The 17933-nt window shown below is 44.4% G+C and overlaps 1 protein-coding gene across 1 annotated transcript in view; it reads right to left on the reverse strand.

The window, feature by feature from the left end:
• si:dkey-89b17.4 (zinc finger protein 850) overlaps nucleotides 1-17933 on the reverse strand; it is a 36685-nt gene that overhangs the window by 10856 nt on the left and 7896 nt on the right. The window contains exons 2-4 of the mRNA XM_038709177.1: nucleotides 13249-16044; nucleotides 11481-12590; nucleotides 9448-10310 (exon numbers count right to left, since the gene is read on the reverse strand). Coding sequence (XP_038565105.1) covers nucleotides 9448-10310; nucleotides 11481-12590; nucleotides 13249-15821 — 4546 coding nt within the window. The 5' untranslated portion in view covers nucleotides 15822-16044. The remainder of the gene's footprint in view (nucleotides 1-9447; nucleotides 10311-11480; nucleotides 12591-13248; nucleotides 16045-17933) is intronic.

The following is a 17933-nucleotide window of genomic DNA, read 5'->3' on the forward strand; positions in this document are numbered from 1 at the left end:
AGGGAAAAAGCCAAAAAGCAGAATACCACCTCTTTAAAAGAAATCCCTGTGAGCCAAAACCTCAGGTTTCCTCCTGTTTTCAAAAGCTTTTTCTACCAAGGCCTCCGTTCTACGACACACGGAGCCAGACGGAGCCGCTGGTCCATATATGCTCATTTGCTCCCACAGCAACGCTCAGTCTGTCTGTTCCGCCCAGCAACAGCCTGGTAACATGCTTCAGGTCTTGGCCAGTCAGACGACAGTGGGCTTTGAGAGGGGGGGCTTTAAAGAGACAGGCGCATCTACAGCCTGTTTCAGACAGAGGCTGAAATGAAGGCCTGCATGAAGAGCCAGTATATGACAGAAAAAGATTTTTTTGAACATTGAATCATGCAAATCTGCCGTACCGGAGTCACAGAACTACAATATAGGACTGGAAAAGCAGTTTAATAGGTCTCCTTTAAAGCGTACCAACACGTTCTCAATCCCAAGACGTCACATATGGACGCCTGGTCAAGACCCGCTGGTGTCAGTTTGTAACGCCCTATAGCAACCATTTTCAACACTAAAGGTAGGTGTAGGGTCTTTCACAGAAAAGTCTGAGCAAGGAGGCGGTCGGGTGGACAGAAACTAGACTTTCAGTCAGGAGACTGGTGTTCGTTTCTCGTGTGAAACAAAAAGTCAACATTATTTTATTTAAGTCACGTAAGTAACATGTTATTTTAACTCAAACCATGATCTTTTTCTAAACCTAACCAAATTGTGATGTTTCACAACTGCTAGTTTTATTTTGAAAGTTTACCAGGGCGTAAGAAAGTGACTCCAAGGGGTGTTCACCAAGCGTCCATATGTGACGAGTTGGGATGAGAACAGGTTGGAATTTTAAATATTCTAAATTCAGAACAATATCTGGATCTTCTTGTAGAGGATCACTGTGTGTAATTTGGTTGTCGAGGTTGTTAAATTCCAGAAACATTCAGCAAATGTTGTTTTAGTCGCATGTGATACCTGCTGCCCCAAACACGGATTCATGAAAACAGTCCCCGAACAAATGTTTGTTTCCGGCTGCTTCTAACATGAAGCCGAAGGGTCTAATTTGTCTAATCTCTAATTCACTAAAGGTTTGTAAAGGGATGTTCATGATGTCGACAGTTTAAATGTGACTGACAGAAAACGTTGGTGGGTCTTTGAATGTTTGCACTCGATGACCCTGAAAGTGAAAACATCCTGCTGGCAGCTCCTTCAGAGTAAAAGCCCTCTGTTTCACTTTTATTGTGAAGGACTGTACTTAGATGCAATTTGAGATACTTGTACTTTAGTATTTCTTTTTCTGCTACTCTCTACTTCACTCCAGCACATCTCAGAGGGACATTTTGTACTTTTTACTTTACTACATTTATTTTACAGCCATAGTTACTTTGATTCAGATTAACAGAAAATACAATAAACAAATAAAATATGACCTATAAATCTTGATGAAGCCGCCCGGCTGAATGTAAAGTATTATAGAATATATATTTATAAGTAATTAAAAGTAGCGCCACTTTGACCAGCTGCAACATTAAAGTGATGAACACATGAACACATCAATAGTTTTAATCCAGCAATATAATAAATGTTATTCATAATGAGTACTTTTACTTCAGGTACTTTCAATATATTTTGTTGCTCAAACTTTTGTACTTTTACTTGTAACAGAGTATTTCTACACTGTAATATTACTACACATTGACCTCAATAGTTTAATGAGTTTCAGATTCAGGACTGTTGGCTCCTTCATGGATTGATGGACCTCCGGTGTTTAATTCTTCAGGATTCCAGTTATTTATTGAGAATGACGAGTAAACAAGTTTATGTCAATAATTAGAGATATATTAGATATATTTGTGGTATATATCTGCTGAATCTTTCTATTTTATATGGAGTGTGAAGTGTGCCACCATGCAGAATAATTAATAGCTTTTTTACGGTATTTAATTATAAACAACAAACAACAAACTATTTCTAATTGATTACATTTAAGTTTAAATTAAGCATTAACAATTAATAACTTTTTTCTATTCTGTCTTTATATGATGAATGAAAATTTTTTATTTATTAAAAATGTAACAAAGATATTTTAGTTTTTCTAATCACTTAATGATTCCATTTTAAAAATCATAAATATTTAATCTATAATTCTAGATACATTAATATAATTATTAGCTGATCATTATTTCTGGCCCATTTCAGAACAATTATTATATTATATTTATTGATTAGTGTGTTCACCGTGTTAATGTTGCAGCTGGTGGAGCTACTTCTAATTAATACAGAGCTTGTAGTTTAATCTACATTAATTCATATTTTATTGATTGATAGTCGACTAACGGCTCTACATCTTAACACAGCTGAGCTCTTTCCTCAATTTACCATGAATTGATTATGTAAATTACAGATATATCTGTGGTGTTTGATTCTTAAAGCAGATCAATTATCCAATTATGTACCTTTTTTTTTGTCCATCCTGTGATGGTGAAATATACGGAAGATATAATATGCTAAAATAAAATACAAATTGTTACATGTATAATTTTATTATATGCACGTTCAGGGTCTTGATTCCACATTCTGGACAATAAAGTTTCTGACCTAAACACGGTAAATTTCCTATTTAGACTTTTGTCTTTAATATATGTAGTGACTTATTTTCCTTGTCATGTAAAAATCCAATCAGAACACAGGGGGAAAAAAAACATTGAATTGCATTTCTGTCAGTCTTCTTCTTTGAATAATCTTTATTGATATGCAGATGTTTATTGTAAATGGCAAAATGAGAAACAATCCAGTCACAGCTTGCACTGCTGTTTTGATTTGAAGACAAAAATCAAAATATGTATCCTTTTACCACGTTATATTTAATGTGAAATCGTGTAGTGTATTTTAAGCTGCCCCGACAAACGCCGACCAACTCCAACCAATACCAACTGTTGGATCAGTCGGTGTTCGTCGGATGGCGTCTTTAGAGTTTGACACGTCTAGTCGGGTGGAGTCATAGAAAGTCGGACTAATGTGCGCCGTTTTCCAACAAACCCCAATATTCTGAGAGCGTTTCCTTGACAACTACTCGCATGCAGAACATCAGTGCGCACGACTTTCTTTGATGTCAATGTAGGTTAGCAAGGTGTCCATTACTTGCTCCTCTCTCGGTCATTGACAACGGACCCGTCTGTGAACAGCCTCTCCTCTTCGTGCATCACGCGCTGGAGGAAGCGACAGGTGTCGGGCCGAAAAGTGATGTGAAATAAAAAAAACGTGACGCAGCATGTTAAAGCTGTAACGCCCGGTATCTCTACATCTGCAGCTGCTTTTATCTGGATCAAACAGTCATAACGTTCAAATAAGCATCACTTTATGTCTTTGTGAAACGTTAATGTTTCTTGTAACGGAATAATCACAGTTGAAGTGTTTGCAGTTTATTAGGCCAGACAAGACGTTATAAGCAAGAAAATTAGCCTGTTGCTGCCAATGCAATTTGTGTTTGGTGGCCGATGTTTAATGATCTTGTTTATATTTGGAAAACAGATTGTAGTCTTTATTTAACATGATTCACGGCCGGGTTAGGCTGTAAATAAAATAAAGGTAGTATCCATATGACATTATTTTTGCTTGCTCGGTGCCAACCAATCCACCTTTTTACCAGTTGTAATGTAGTTTGTAGTATTGCACTTGCCAAAAAGACAGAATATAGCTTAATGAGTCCTTATTACCAGTTGCAATACATTTAAATGGCCAATACAGCCCATTGTGACTAAAAGGTTCTCAACACGACTTGATTTTAGTCGTGAGCGTTATATTTGAGTTATGGCTGATTATAGCTCACCCAGTCCTTTCAACATGTTGTTATACCTTTAAAGGACCAACCAGTAACAAGTAGTTTTCCACTTGCCAAAAAGTGAATACAGCCTCGACTCTGTGACTTAAATAAGAACAAATAGGCAGCAAAAGTCTGTCTGGTCAGTTTTCTGAACTCTTTAAAGATTCAAACCAACTCCTGCCAACTTTACAATGTTGGCGTTAGTTGGGCGCTGTCTGAGCAGTGCGTGCAAGCAGCTTGACTTGTCTTATTATTCTGCCATTTTAAATCTTCCATAGAATGTGTATGTATTTGAGTTTTTTCTAATAAATCTATAACTGGACATTCAGGTGAAACGGTATAATCAGACGGAGAGCAGGAGCTGCTTTCCTGTCAGATTTACACTCAGTGACCACTTTATTAGGAACACCTGTACAACAGCTCTGCAAAGAAACCTGTCGTTTAATGTTTTTACAGTGTCAGACAGATTTAGATTTAACATTTGCTATTGAGGGTGGAGTAAAAAATAAATAAAAAGAAAACAATAAAGCAATATGTATTATTAAAATCCAGAGATTGAACTTTCTATCCGCTAAATGGTTAGTGTAAAATGTCAACAACATAGAAATCAGTTATTATAATGTGCATAAGTGTGCATGAGGTGAGGCTTTGGGATATTTTGGTGAGGTGGCGATCCTTAAACCAGAACCAGGAGCTACAGGTCACATCACACTGGACTTTAAGAATGATTTCAAGATCTTATCAATTACTTCTAAAGCTGTCCATGACCTGTCTCAGATTATATTTTCAACCTTTAAATTGCGAGTGAACCTTTGGGTAGCCCGAGGAAATTAGGCCACGTTCCCCCTTCAGGCCTTAACGCTCAGATCTGATTTATTTTTTTTGACAGTTCACATTTAAATGTGGCCCATTTGAGACTCCATTGTGAACTGACCATGGCCTGTAAGGACGCAAACACGCGTTATTCTTTTTCCTGCCAGAGTTTCGACACCTCTGCCTCTGATTGGTTAGTACTCGTTGCCTCCGTTGGGTTAGGGTCTGTTAGGTATAGCCAATCAGAGGCAGAGTAGGGGGCAGGAACACTTTGTAATTGGCTTTATTTCCAGAATACTTCAGTAAAGTTAAAGATCTGCCATGTTATGAAGTTGTTAGTAACTGACTTTTTATGTACTTTGTTTAAAAACATAAGCAGAATGTTAGAAGCTCAGGTGTACCTAACAATCAACAAGTTGCTAAAGTTACAGACTGGTGCACGCTTTGGGGTCATTTTACAATCAGTAGCTTTTCTGAAGTTAAATAAATAAGGTCAAATTAAACTTTCTCAAAGCATTTTCATTTGTTATTTAACATTTCTTGTTGCAAGCTATTCAGAACACTTTTAACAAACACTTTCAAAAAGTGGTGGACACGTCCTCAGCGTCCCCAGTGTAAGCCGACACGATTTTAACCTGTTGACGTTAAACTACGTTACATGTAGCTACTGTGCTGCCTGCCACTGCTCTCCATAAATGAACAAGTAGCTTAACTAACATCATTGATTAATAAGGGCAAAGTTATAAAAACTGGCAACATTACTGTATCTGACAGGACAGTTATTATTGTAAGCTAGCTCGTTCGTCAGTAACGTGTTCAGCTGTTAGACTCCGCAATGCAGCGGATTTAAATATATCCTGCCCTACCCTGCCTCTGATTGGCTGTCAGGTTTAGCCATCGAATCTGCACAAATCACACAGGTGAGCCATTTTTGTTTTAAAACGGCAAATTTTGCCAAAACCTGATGAGTTTGCGTGCCTGGATAAAGTGGCTACTGAGTGTAAACTAAAGTACAAGTGTTGGTCGTGAACAGATTGAACACACTGAGCTCCACTGTTTTTTTTTCAGCTATTTATTTTCAGTACTCAGCAGTAAGGGTTATAGTATATGGACAAGTTTTTCTGTTAAGAAATGAATTATCAAAACATAGTTTATAAAAGTGTATAGTAAGCATTACATATATATGCATGGGAACAAAAGAGTTAGAACTTAAAAACAAAAAAGAAAGGGGGTTATAGTTGATCCAAACCAAATCTTTTTTCTTCTTCTCTCTAAAATCTACTTGAAATGCAGGAGGGGAAAGTGTCCACTCAGACAACCAAAGTCAAACATGGTGGAGGAGGAAAATGCAAGAAATAAAAATAGAGAATGTACAGTTATTATTTCTGTGTTCTAGATCAAGATCACATCGACTCCTACAGCACTTGACGGTCACTGCACGGCTTTGACTTTTTGTCTTTTTTTTCTTTTTTAAAACTAGCACCAGTGCTCCTGAAAACGCTGACAAACTGTGTTTTTTCTTTTTAAACACACACAGAGAGGCTTCCAAATAGTCATAAAACGCAATTAAATATGAGGAGAAAACAAAAAACACCAATAAATACAAGAGGTTACCATAAAGGTGTAACATAAAAAAAAAAGTTTCAAATGATGAGGACACTCCAAATAAAAGAGGAGAATCGCCGAGTCGTCCCTTTTCAATGTGAGTTCGGAGAGGGAGGGGAGGAGGGGGCATCAGTCAAACTTGGCGGAGAGATAAATATGGAAGAGAGGGATGATGGGAAGGCTCGACTGAGAAAGACCGTCACAAATATCACTTGGTAAAAGGCAAGAAAAACACTTTCCATCGTGCGGGTACAGTTCCTTACATCTTCACACAGAGTCTCAGTGGAGCCGAAAGTTCAGAGTCCATCATCTCCAGAGAACAGGGGGGATTGTGGGTAGAGGAGGGGGTGTTACATCAACACAGCTCTAAACTCACACATCCTAAAGACTAGCGCCGTCCATTACAAGTGTTAATAATATAAATAAATGCATTACTACAATGATCTGTCGTCTTTTTTCCTTCTTATAAAAGAGGTACTGTAGATAATACAGTCAGAATACGAGTACAATACAGGATCAAACTAAACAGAGTCGGCTCAATATACATCTTCCGTTACTCGGTGTGGTTTTTAGTTTTTAAATGCGGTTCCTTTATCTCAGCCACATTCAGCTGGTAGTTCAGTCGTACAGTGAACCTGTGAGACAGAGATCAGGGAGCTTCGCCGCATGTTGACACACAGATTCACAGACAGCAGGCGCGATCGGGTTTATTACGAATATCAGCTGATAGTAACGATCACACTCATTTCTGCACTGCAACGCGGCCCGCTCACTAAATATCCGTCCCTGTTCTTTTAAATAATCTCCATAAATCCTGTATCGTCCGTTAACCCGCTGATGGCGTTCATTCTGATTCTCGTGTGAAACTAAAGCAAAGACTTAAAGGTGGAGTAAGCGAGTCAAATCCAAAACACGTCTTGTTGTCAAATTCATCGAGTATCTCCTCACGGCCCGCTAGCTCTCCGTTCTGTGCCGTGTCTGCACTCTGCGTCAAATCTACACCGAAGCCTACGCGTAGCGTCGTAGCCTGACCTGCACCTCGCCACAAAATTAACTACACGTCTCGGCGACACGGACCGCAACAACTGTAATTTGTCGGCTTGGTAGCTTTTTGCATTTCCCCTTCCCAGAGGAAGCTCCCGGTGCTTTGAAGCTTATTGTACTAGCGTTCAAACAAGCGGCTCGAACACGGAGGGTCAACTTTTTTGAGCGTCACAACCCCCGTGACTCATTTCACTGTCAGAGTTTGGTCCATAACATTTGGAAGCTCGATGAGCCACACAATTATTATTTATTTTACCCCCATTCAAGTTAGCGGAGGGCTAAACCGGAAGATAGCCGACTCGGCCGGCAGAAGTCGACACAGTGGACGCTCTTACGCAACTGCCAACTAGTGTTTTGGCGGTGTACTAGCAGAACGACACGCACACCATCACAGATGTGTAAACGTGTGTAGCCTACGCGGTACGCTGCGGCGTAGACTCGACGCAGAATCGGGCTCTGGGTCACCTCACGCTCTGCGAGTCCCCGAGCATGTTTAACCCTCACAGTCCAGTTCATTTAACTAGTGTGACCGCTCCGTACTGCGCCCGGGCACGGTGCACTGAACTGGCCTAAGGAGGTGGGCTCGAGCGTGGTTAAGTTGGACTCCGGTTAAGTTGGACTCCGGCACGGTATGCATCTAGTGTGATCGCTAACCGTGCCCCGAGCATGGGACTCGACGTGAACTTCACGGTGCTTTGCGAGAGCGCGCGCTTTTTCCAGCAAGTCATGTGTGCTCGGGGACGGTGTAAGACAACTGAACCTTAGCTAACGATAGCTACATAACTCGCTGTGTAGTTGTTTGCTCTGTATCGTGGTGCTGGATTTCTCCAGAATTGCTTAACCTCACCTTTAAGGAGCAAAGCTCATTCCCGGCCTGAGTGACAGAAGTTTAGCAAAATGATCCACGTACCGTCTTTCCTACGACAGACGGCGATCGCAACACGCTAAGCTCGCCTGAAGCTTCAGGGTAATGAAAGACTGCTGCTGCTGCTGAATCTGTGTGTGAACAAGGCGTCAGGAGGTGGTCTGTCTGGGAAGCTACAAGAATATAAAGCTCATCTTAGTGCTGCACAACACACACACACACACACACACACACACACAAAACACACACACATTTAAACCAGACCCTCAGAGACTGAAGCGTCCCGTCTTCAAGCCTAAAAACTCCCAGAAGTCATTGCTGTCTCCCGTCAAAGCATTTAGGTGCAAAAAAAGTAAAATGAAACCAAAGCTGTCCGTCTTCACCAGCTGCACCTACACGTTGGTCACACATAAAAACAACTTTGTTTAATCCGACTCGGTCAGAATATGGTTTAAAAACACTGTGACAAAGGCCACAAGAAGATTTTAGCAAGACAAAACTCCCTATAAACATCATCAGAACGGGGGGGGGGGGGGGGGGGGGTGGAAAACAGGGAACCAACTGCAACTCAGAACCAGCTTCCGGGATTGAAATGGACAAGATGGCTCCTTACTCAAGAACAAGCATCCGACTCCCTCACACCCTCACAGCAGCTCTGCCTGCCAATCAAGTCACTACCGCAGGACTCGTCGAGTCTTTACGAGCTGGGCTCAGTCACCGCAGCTGCGGGGGGCACCGGCGGTCCGGAACCAGAACGGTTCAAAAACCTAACCTTCACAGGGCAACATGCAGCAGGGGGGTAAGGCAGGTGTAGTGAAGTCCATGCAGTTTATAAAAAACTACATCATGTCTGTGTTCAGTCCATGTCTGCCTGCCCGTCAGTCAGTCTGTGTGGGACAGGTCTACAACCAGCGCCTTGTGGGAACGTCCGTGAAGGAAGCCTCAGCTCAGGTAAGGAAAGGTGTGCGAGCAACGAAGTGTGTGAGAACGTCCTCCATTTTTAGTCTGTGTGTGTGTGTGTGTGTGTGTGTGCGTGCGTGCGTGCAGCGTCCATTTTGCTTCCTCCCTCCTGCTCCGCGTGTATGTCGTGTCATGCAGGTCCTGGACTGAGTCTAAGCACCCTGTCCTTCACACACACTACAGCCACACATGGAAAATGAGGAAGAAGAGGGTGAGCAGGAGGAAGAGCTACGTTTTGGCACCTCCAGAAACCTTGGCATGTGACTGACCCCCCCCGCCCCCCTCCCTCATCCCTTAGCTTATATGAAGGGGCCGCCGGGCATACCCAGGAAGTTGGGCGCACCCATGGCCATGGGAGGGGGCGCCGTCGAGTTGCTCCAGTGCACCTTCATGTGGTGCCTCAGGTTGGACTTGGAGGAGAAGCGCTTGTCACACTGCTGGCAGGAGAACGGTTTCTCCTTGGTGTGGATGCGGCGGTGGCAGATGAGTTGGGTGGACACCCGGAACGACTTGCCGCAGTCGGGGCACTGGTAGCGTTTGGGCTCGGTGTGGATCCGTCTGTGGTTCTTGAGGGACATCAGGTTGGGGAACTCCTTCTGGCAGGAATTGCAGAAGTAGGTCCCGGTCTTGTGGCTGTTCTTGTGGTTGAGCAGGGAGCTGGCGTGGCGGTAAGACCGCCCACACTGGTCACAGACGTGGGACTTGATAACCTCAGTGCTGCCCCCACGGCTGCGGGCTTTGGTCATGCTGCTGGGGTCGAGTCCTTGCTCTTGCATCAAGGTGAGGTCTAGGCCTGACCCCCAGCCCAGCTCCTGGGAGCCCCCCGGTCGGGGCTGCTGGGGTCTGGGCTGGCGGGGCTGCGGCGCCTGGCCATGGGTGATCTCCATGTGGAGCCTGAAGCTGGCATGCGTAGGAAAGGCTCGTTGGCAGGACCTGCAGGTCAGTTCCCGTTGCTTCTGGTGGACGCGTCGGTGGTTGTAGAGCTGGGAGGAAACACGGAAGGCCTTGCCGCAGTCGTGGCAACGGTGGCGCCGTGTCTCAGAGTGGATACGGCGGTGGTTCTTCAGGGCGAGCAGGTTGGAGTAGGTCTTGAGGCACACGGCGCAGTGGTAGATGCCGACAGTGTGGGTGTTCTTGTGGTTGAGGAGGGAGCTGGCATGGCGGTAGGAGCGGCCACACTGATCACATCTGTGCAGAGGAAAACAAAGAAATACAAGGGGGGAGGAACCGGGTGATGGGAGGGGGGATAGAATAAAAGAAAAAGGGAGATTAGTAACGGAATATGGAAGCGTGTTTCCGTTGTTCTAGCCAAGTTGATCTCAGTTACTGGTGACCACTTTTCCTAAGAATGATTGAAATATTTTAACTACTCATCATCTAAATACGTTGCACATACAGGTATATGATCTGAAATCCGGCTTAAAGCTTTTAAAGAAGACTACTACAAAGTGGTGTACCATTTAAAGTTATGCTTTCTAGACAGGTAACAGGGGAGAGGACTGCTGGGTGGAAGAGGAATGGGAGAAACTATGGACCAACAACTGGGATTCATGTAGGGAACTGGGAGGTATCTGCCGCTCCCTGCACTGCACAAATGGACACAAGCTTCAAACAGCTTCTTTCATATCTGAAAACGATTTCAAGTCAAAGACCTTCTGTCAAAGCCTTCTTTTGGGTGATTACTGAATTCTGAATGTAGTGATGAGAAAGCCATCAAACACGCCCAAAGAACTTCCACCATGCCAGACTGTGCTGTAGGAAAGAATCCGTAAACTGTTAGGAATAATAACCTCTGGACATGTGCAGTGCAGCTAGCTCCAAATACTTCCTAGTCTTCCCTGTGATTTCAGTTTGCCAAGACATCATTATGCAAGAGACCCATCACATAACTGCATGTTCTAGTCTAAAAACTGGCCAGTATCATGATCATGACTACCTGAAACAAACAAACAAATCAAAGACTACAATAAAAATCATAACAGCAAGGAACACACAACATCAATACTTTAAATTTTGCTAATATGCTACAATCAAAATACTTAAATCTGTGTCAAAGTTTGCTAAGAAAACAAAACATGAACACAATACATCTAAACATGAAATGTTTGACTGTAGGTAGCCTAAAAAGACTAAAGTGTGTGATATATGCTAACTGAAAGCAAACAGGGTTGACTTATCTGGTCTCTCCACTAATTCAATTTGTCCAAACTTCAGAAAAATCCGAATTCCGGCACGCGTATGGTCCCAAGGAAGCCGGATTGGAGATCATATACCTGTAATAGACATGTAGAGACCTAAATTTATCTTCACTATTTTTTTTCAACTTCGAAGAATCACAAACAACTGACGAGAACTCACGTGTACCGACACTCTTCGCCCTCTCCCGGGGGTGCAGCGGCCTTCCTCCTGACTTCCATGCCTACCTGGTTGTCCCCGCAGCGGTGCCTGGCCAGACCGGATCTCCCCTGGAAACTCTTCCCACAGGTGGGGCAGCCGAAGGGGGTAGCACCCTCCTCGTGGACCTTCTGGTGGTTGCGAAGGAACCTGGCCAGCCGGAAGGCTTTCCCACATGTGTGGCAGATGTGCTTCTTCCGCTGCGTGTGAATGCGCATGTGGTTTCGTAGCGCCATGTAATTGGTGTAGGGCTTGTCGCAGAAGTTGCACCGGAAGTTGCCCGTCTTGTGGGTGTGCTTGTGGTTCAGCAAGGAGCTCGCGTGTTTGTAGGCGCAGCTGCACAGGTCACAGGCGTAGGGTCTCTCGTCCGAGTCCAGGTCCACGGAGCTTCTCTCCATGCTGATGTTGGTGGAGCTGTTGGTGGAGGAGGACGAAGGCAGGTGCTGGGCTGGGCAGTCGTGGGCTGCGAGCTCATCAGCTGTGGCAAAGCCTTCACAGCAGCCATCACACTCAAAATCCATCTGGGCACCGGGGCCCTGCGGGCCTTTGCACAGGCCAGCTGTAGTGTGGGTAGCTAGCTGCCTCTGGGTGCGGAAGCCCTTGCCGCACTCTTGGCAGTTGTGCTTTTTCTGGGCAAAATGGAGGCGCAGGTGGTTTTTCATTGCCAGCCTGTTGGGGTATGTGGAGTTGCAAACGTTGCAGTGGTACTCCCCAATTTTGTGAAGGTTTTTGTGATTAGCCAGGCTGCCTGCATGGCGGTATGTCTTTCCACATTCTTCACATGAAAAAGGCCGCCGTCCAGTTTCAGCTGGGTCAAACTTCTGGGGCCTGGACGTTCCAGCTGAAGAGTAGGGCTTTTTGAATCCTTGGTGGCTGTATTTCACGCCCATTACCTGGCCCTTTGACGACTCCCCTCTCATAGTCTGCATTTGAGATGGGCCAGGCTGCTGGAAGCGGGAACCGTTGGGGCCGGTCCGAACAAGACCTTTGGCCCGGTGCTCCTCGTGGAGACGGAGGTGGTTGATCAGCTGCTTTTGGATCTTGAAAGCCTTGCCGCATTCCTCACACTTGTGCCTGCGGCAGAAATGGGCAGAGATGAAGAAAAACAATAGAATCTCAGTAAATACACAAAATCAATAAACCAATCTCAAGGCAGGTGTGGTATTAAACATGGGCCTTTGATGAGGCTGTTATTTTATGCATTATGGGCCAGACGTCAAACTCCGAATAAGGTTGGCAGTCCCAGTACAATGTTATTATGTTGAAGTGCAACATATTTGGCAGAAAATTGATCGAAAATTGATTGTCTACCCTGGCAAACATTCTGCAGAAATAATACTAAAGCTTGTGAGCCTCCACATCAGGCTCAGAAATAACAAATCAACTATAAGAACAATGGAATGTTGATTTTGACGAAATCTAGACTTATTTCACTGAACATAAATATAACCAAAACATGTATGTCTGACATTTCATCATAAATGACATTTCATATCAATATAAAGTTTACCACCCGAGCTAAATGGAAACTGGTGCAGCAGTTGTGTTTTGTAACGGTAGCAAATGTTTATCAAAATGTTTGGTGTCAGCCACGTTTTTATCCTTAGACCAAACTTGAGTCAGAATTATTTTTAAATGTGTGTAAAATGTAGGATTATTTTCTACATCTTTACATCTGCCCAAATAAAAGAAAAAAAGAACTAAAGAAATATGGACAGAATCTGGGACCTACCTCTTTAGATCAAAGTGGGTCCTTTGGTGATTCTTGAGAGCCAGTAGATTGTAGTAGCGTTTCTGGCACACCAAGCAGCGGAAAACCCCAGTCTTGTGGGACTTCTTGTGGTTAAGGAGTGAGCAGGGGTGTCTGTATCCACGTCCACATTGGTCACACTTGTGGGGCTTGTCACTTTGGTCAACCATAGGCCTACGTCCATCGCCACCAACGTCACGGCTTCCTCCAGCAACCCCGCCGCCGACGCCATCGCCTCCAGACATCCCTTTGGCTCCGTTCATGCCCTGTTTGCTCAGTGAGCTGGCCCGATTTTTTCCAGGGCACAGGTGAGTTATCAGGTGGTGGCGGTCAGCAAAAAACATGCCACAGTCAACACAAATGTGGTTGCGTCCATCCATCTTGTCATTGCCATTAGCTGAGCTGCTTCCAATAGCCTGTTGCTGGCTGTCCGGCCTTTGGGGGCCATGGACTAACTGGTGATTCAAGAGGTCCTGCTTCCTGGCGAAGCTCTGACCACAGGTGGAGCAGATCATCCTCCACTCCTGCTCTAGGTTGGAAGGTCCTGCCCCTGTTGGGTTATTGGCATGGCTACGCAGGTGGCTCCTGAGGGCTCTGAGGCTAGCGTAGTGGTTGCCACACACCGAGCACTGATAGACTTCTCCATCATCATCGTCATCTTTATCATTGCTCCCCATTCTCTTGCCTCCACTCTGGGAGTATTGCCGTTGGCTGCTGCCTTCTTTCAGGCTGCTGGAACTCCCAGCAGGCAAGGCAGTTCCACCACTGGAGCCGTGGTAGTTCATGTTCCCCATAAAACCGTTAGACATGTTGCTCTGCTGCGGCTGCTGGCCACGGCGGGGACACATGTGCGACTTGATGCCAGATACGTCTCCATACATCTCACCGCAGTCGGCACACACATGTCTATCGGCCTGACGGTGAGCAGAGTTGCTCTGGGAAAGTGAGCTGCCATCAAAGCGATCGTGGAACTCAAGAGAGTCCAACCCACTGCTGTGGCCACCATCTGGCACAAAGTGGGCAGCATCACCAAGGTTTCCTGGCAAAGAGATTGGAGTGGTGGCACCGCTGCCTTCCTGGACATAGCTCTGCTGGGAGTCCAGAGTTAGCGGCTCTGGAGATAGCCAGTCATTGCTGTCGTTACCAATAGGCTGGTTTGAGGGACGCCCCTTGTGACTTCGTAGGTGGCTATGTAGTGCTGCCAAGTGAGGGTACTGCTTACAGCAGATAGTGCACTGGTAGTGGCCTGTCTGATGGCAGCGTTTGTGGTTGACCAGGCTTCCTGCATGCCGGTAGCTCTTGCCACACTCCCCACACTTAAAGCGGCGCTCACCATCATCTGGAGAATTGGCCTGAGGCACACGGCCTCCAGAGGGAGAAGACACAGAGCCCTGTGATCCAGAGCTTAGTGTGTCGGAGTTGAGGATGGAGCTGTCCTGGCCATGGGAGCCAGGGTGGGGGTCATGAGTCAGATAGTGGACTTTCAAGGTGTCCAGATCTGGGTGTCCTGCTCCACAGTATGCACATGTATAGATGGGATTGTTGACTGGAGGACCCATTATGGGGTCATAGGGACCTCTTTTGTCACTGGGCAGAGGTGGGAGAGGCAGAGGGTCCCCCAGGGCAGGGGTGTAAGCCGGGGATCGAACCGCACTCAGATTGTGCGGCATGATGCCTGGGAAACTGCGTGGGAGTCCGAGGGAAGGCGAAGCCGAGTTGTGAAGCAGGATGTGCTCCTGAAAGTCTGTTTTATTCGGCAGCGCTACCTGGCACAGGTGGCAGAAACAGGAAGCAGTGTCGTCGCCCTGGGATGACTGGGTGCCACTGCTGCGCTCCGAGTCGTGGAGGCTGCTGCTGCTACTGCTGCTGCTCACCATGGATGCCCCGGGGGTCTTGAACTTCGAGTGAGTTCTCTCGTGGCTGTTTAGGGCAGCCAGGTTGCTAAATTGTTTAAAACACACAGAGCACTTGAAAGTTCCTTGCTGGTGACACTTCTTGTGGTTCACCAAGCTACCGTGGTGCCGGTAGGTTCTGTCACACTGATCACACTTGAATGGTCTGTCCCAAGCGTCGTCGGACTCCGGGGAGCCTTTTTTTCCGTGGTCGTCTGTCTCGTGGCCTTGTAGGACACTATGTCCCATACCACTATTGTTCAAATGTGAGCGCCCAAACCCGTCTGAGAGGTCTTGGGCGAGGCCGTAGTCCCTCTCGTCGTGGCCTGCTTCTTCAGGTACTTCTTCGCTTTCTTCTTCTGTGTGCGCACTACTGGGGGACAGTGTATGGATACGTAAGTGGTTCTTCAAAGCTACTGCGTTGGGGAGGGTCCGGGTACAAACAGGACACTGGAATGAACCCACTTCGTGAGATTTTTTATGATTAGCTAGGCTAGCTGCGTGCTTGTAAATTCGGCCACACTGTTCACACTCAAAACGTCCGGTCTCTTCTTGCTGATAATGTGCTTTCATATGCTCTAGAAGACTTGGAGTACTCGGGCAAACCATATCACACTCTTTACAGGGGAAACCCTTGGCACGACTCATATCATGCATTGCCATAGTACTCTAAAGCAAATCGGTTGGCGGGAATCACGGTTCACAACGAAGCAATGAACAGTGACGTTAGGGAAGTGGAGGAGGAAACAGTAGGCCTTAGCTCTTCAGCTGGGGGTGGCGGTGGCGGCCATTTTCTCCCCAATAGCCGTCAGTGTAGTTCCAGCCAATCTGGGCCCACCTGGGAGGTGGCGGGCCTGCGGGGGTCACACCAGCCAATGAGGTATCACTGTGGAGGACAAGAAAAAGAAACAAGAGGGTTACTTAAAGAGCAAATTCAAAGCCCTGTTTTAGCTTCAGCACGCCACTTAAATAAAATCGCACAGAGTTAAACAGTATTTGTTTTTGTTTTTTTATCGGAACACAATCTCATGATTCATAGTAAGTACGAAACAAGTATGAAAGATTATACAACAACAATTCTGATAACTGAATGGGATTTCTGCTTGAAAGACTAATAATTCTCTGATTCCAGCTTCTAAAATGTGAGTCTTCTCTTTGTATTTCTGACTGTTGGCTAGAATAAACAAGCAATTTGAAGATGTGGCCTCCGACTCTGGGATGTTGTGATGGCCATTTTTCATTTATAGACTATTATCTGGATAATAAAAAAAAAGAAAGAAAGAAAACAAATTAATAGATTTAAGCAATCATTAATTGTAGCCATAATCAGATCCTATTTTAATGTGTGAATGATGTCACGGTTATTTCATATATTTTAAATGTATCCTGATCTGAAACACTTGTCTTCATGTTAAGTAAAAGTACACTGCATCAAATGTTTTAATTCTCCAATACTGACATATTGCAAATTAAGGGCTGTCCGATAATCGTTATTTCTTTCGAGTTTAAAAGCAGATTTTTGTTCCCGAGTGAAAGTTGAGGAAACCTGATGGTTAACTGTGGTTTAAACTCTTCTTTATGGTCACTTGATGCCAAACAGTGAATCACTTTGCAAATCTGAGGCAGAACATTCAAAACAATTATGATCAAATCTTTGTCAACAAATATGCACAAGTAAAATGAAGTAAAATGTTTTTTCTCTCCTTTTTCCTCAACAAAATAAACATCTTATTTAAGTCCTAATTTGTGTATGATTCAAGTAAATAAAATCAAACATTTATTGAACATTTGTTATATTGTTATTGAAAAGAATTTTAATTTATTCTTATTGTTTTATTTTCCAGCTCTATTCAAATTGCAGTTAAACATTTCACCGCATTATTTATTATGAGGCAGTAAATGTCCTTAGCTTCACACCTGTCTGCAGCTTGCAGGACACACCTTTGTTGATTGTGTAAAGAGGACGGGGGTCACTGTGAATCCTCAAGGATCTCAAGGATCACCAAACCCTCGTCCTCCATCAACAGTCAACCACACCACCATAGTACTGGTAACTAACTAACTATTGGTAGCAGCACAAAGACTTGTGGACGACACATAAGGAGGACATTTTTGGGTGCACACCAAATTACACAACTTCTGTGAGAAAGTGAGGGTTAAAATAAATAATCTTAATTAGTAAATCACGTGTTTCAACAAGTCCTTTGAATAATTAAACTTCATTCTGTTCAGACATGTCAGGTAAAAACGCTGGTACTAACAGCCCATAAAATGATCATTATTAACCGGTCTTAAACACAATCTGACATGATTAGTCCAATAATCACTTAATTATACAATAGAAACTTCTCAAACAAATATGCCAAATATTCTCTTGTTGCCACTTCTCTGAAGAAAGGATCTGCTCCTTTCTTTTGTCATTTATGGTAAACAGAATATCTTTGACCACCTTTGGGCCTTTCACAGCTTTCTGAAATGTCAACAAAACAAATGACTGATCAGGATAATAATCCGCAGAGTGATTAATGACAGTAATAACACAGCCTAAAACCAGCACCATTACCATCTAGCTTCAGGTGTCAGTACCCAGAATGCACTGAGGTTTGAGAAGCTGTTTATTTATTCTTTACTCTGTATTTCAGTGAGACATAGATCCTGTATATCTGTTAAATAAAAAAAGCTTCTTTGTTTCTCAAAGTTAAAACATGCTTTGTTTAGGAGTCAGAACTGAACGAATCGTCTTCACAGTTTAAACCATTTCCAGCCCCGGCGAGT

The sequence above is a fragment of the Micropterus salmoides genome, unplaced genomic scaffold, assembly GCF_014851395.1.
Source record: "Micropterus salmoides isolate LMB-PRFRI ecotype aquatic unplaced genomic scaffold, ASM1485139v1 Ms_hic_scaffold_10, whole genome shotgun sequence".
Classification (NCBI taxonomy): domain Eukaryota; kingdom Metazoa; phylum Chordata; class Actinopteri; order Centrarchiformes; family Centrarchidae; genus Micropterus; species Micropterus salmoides.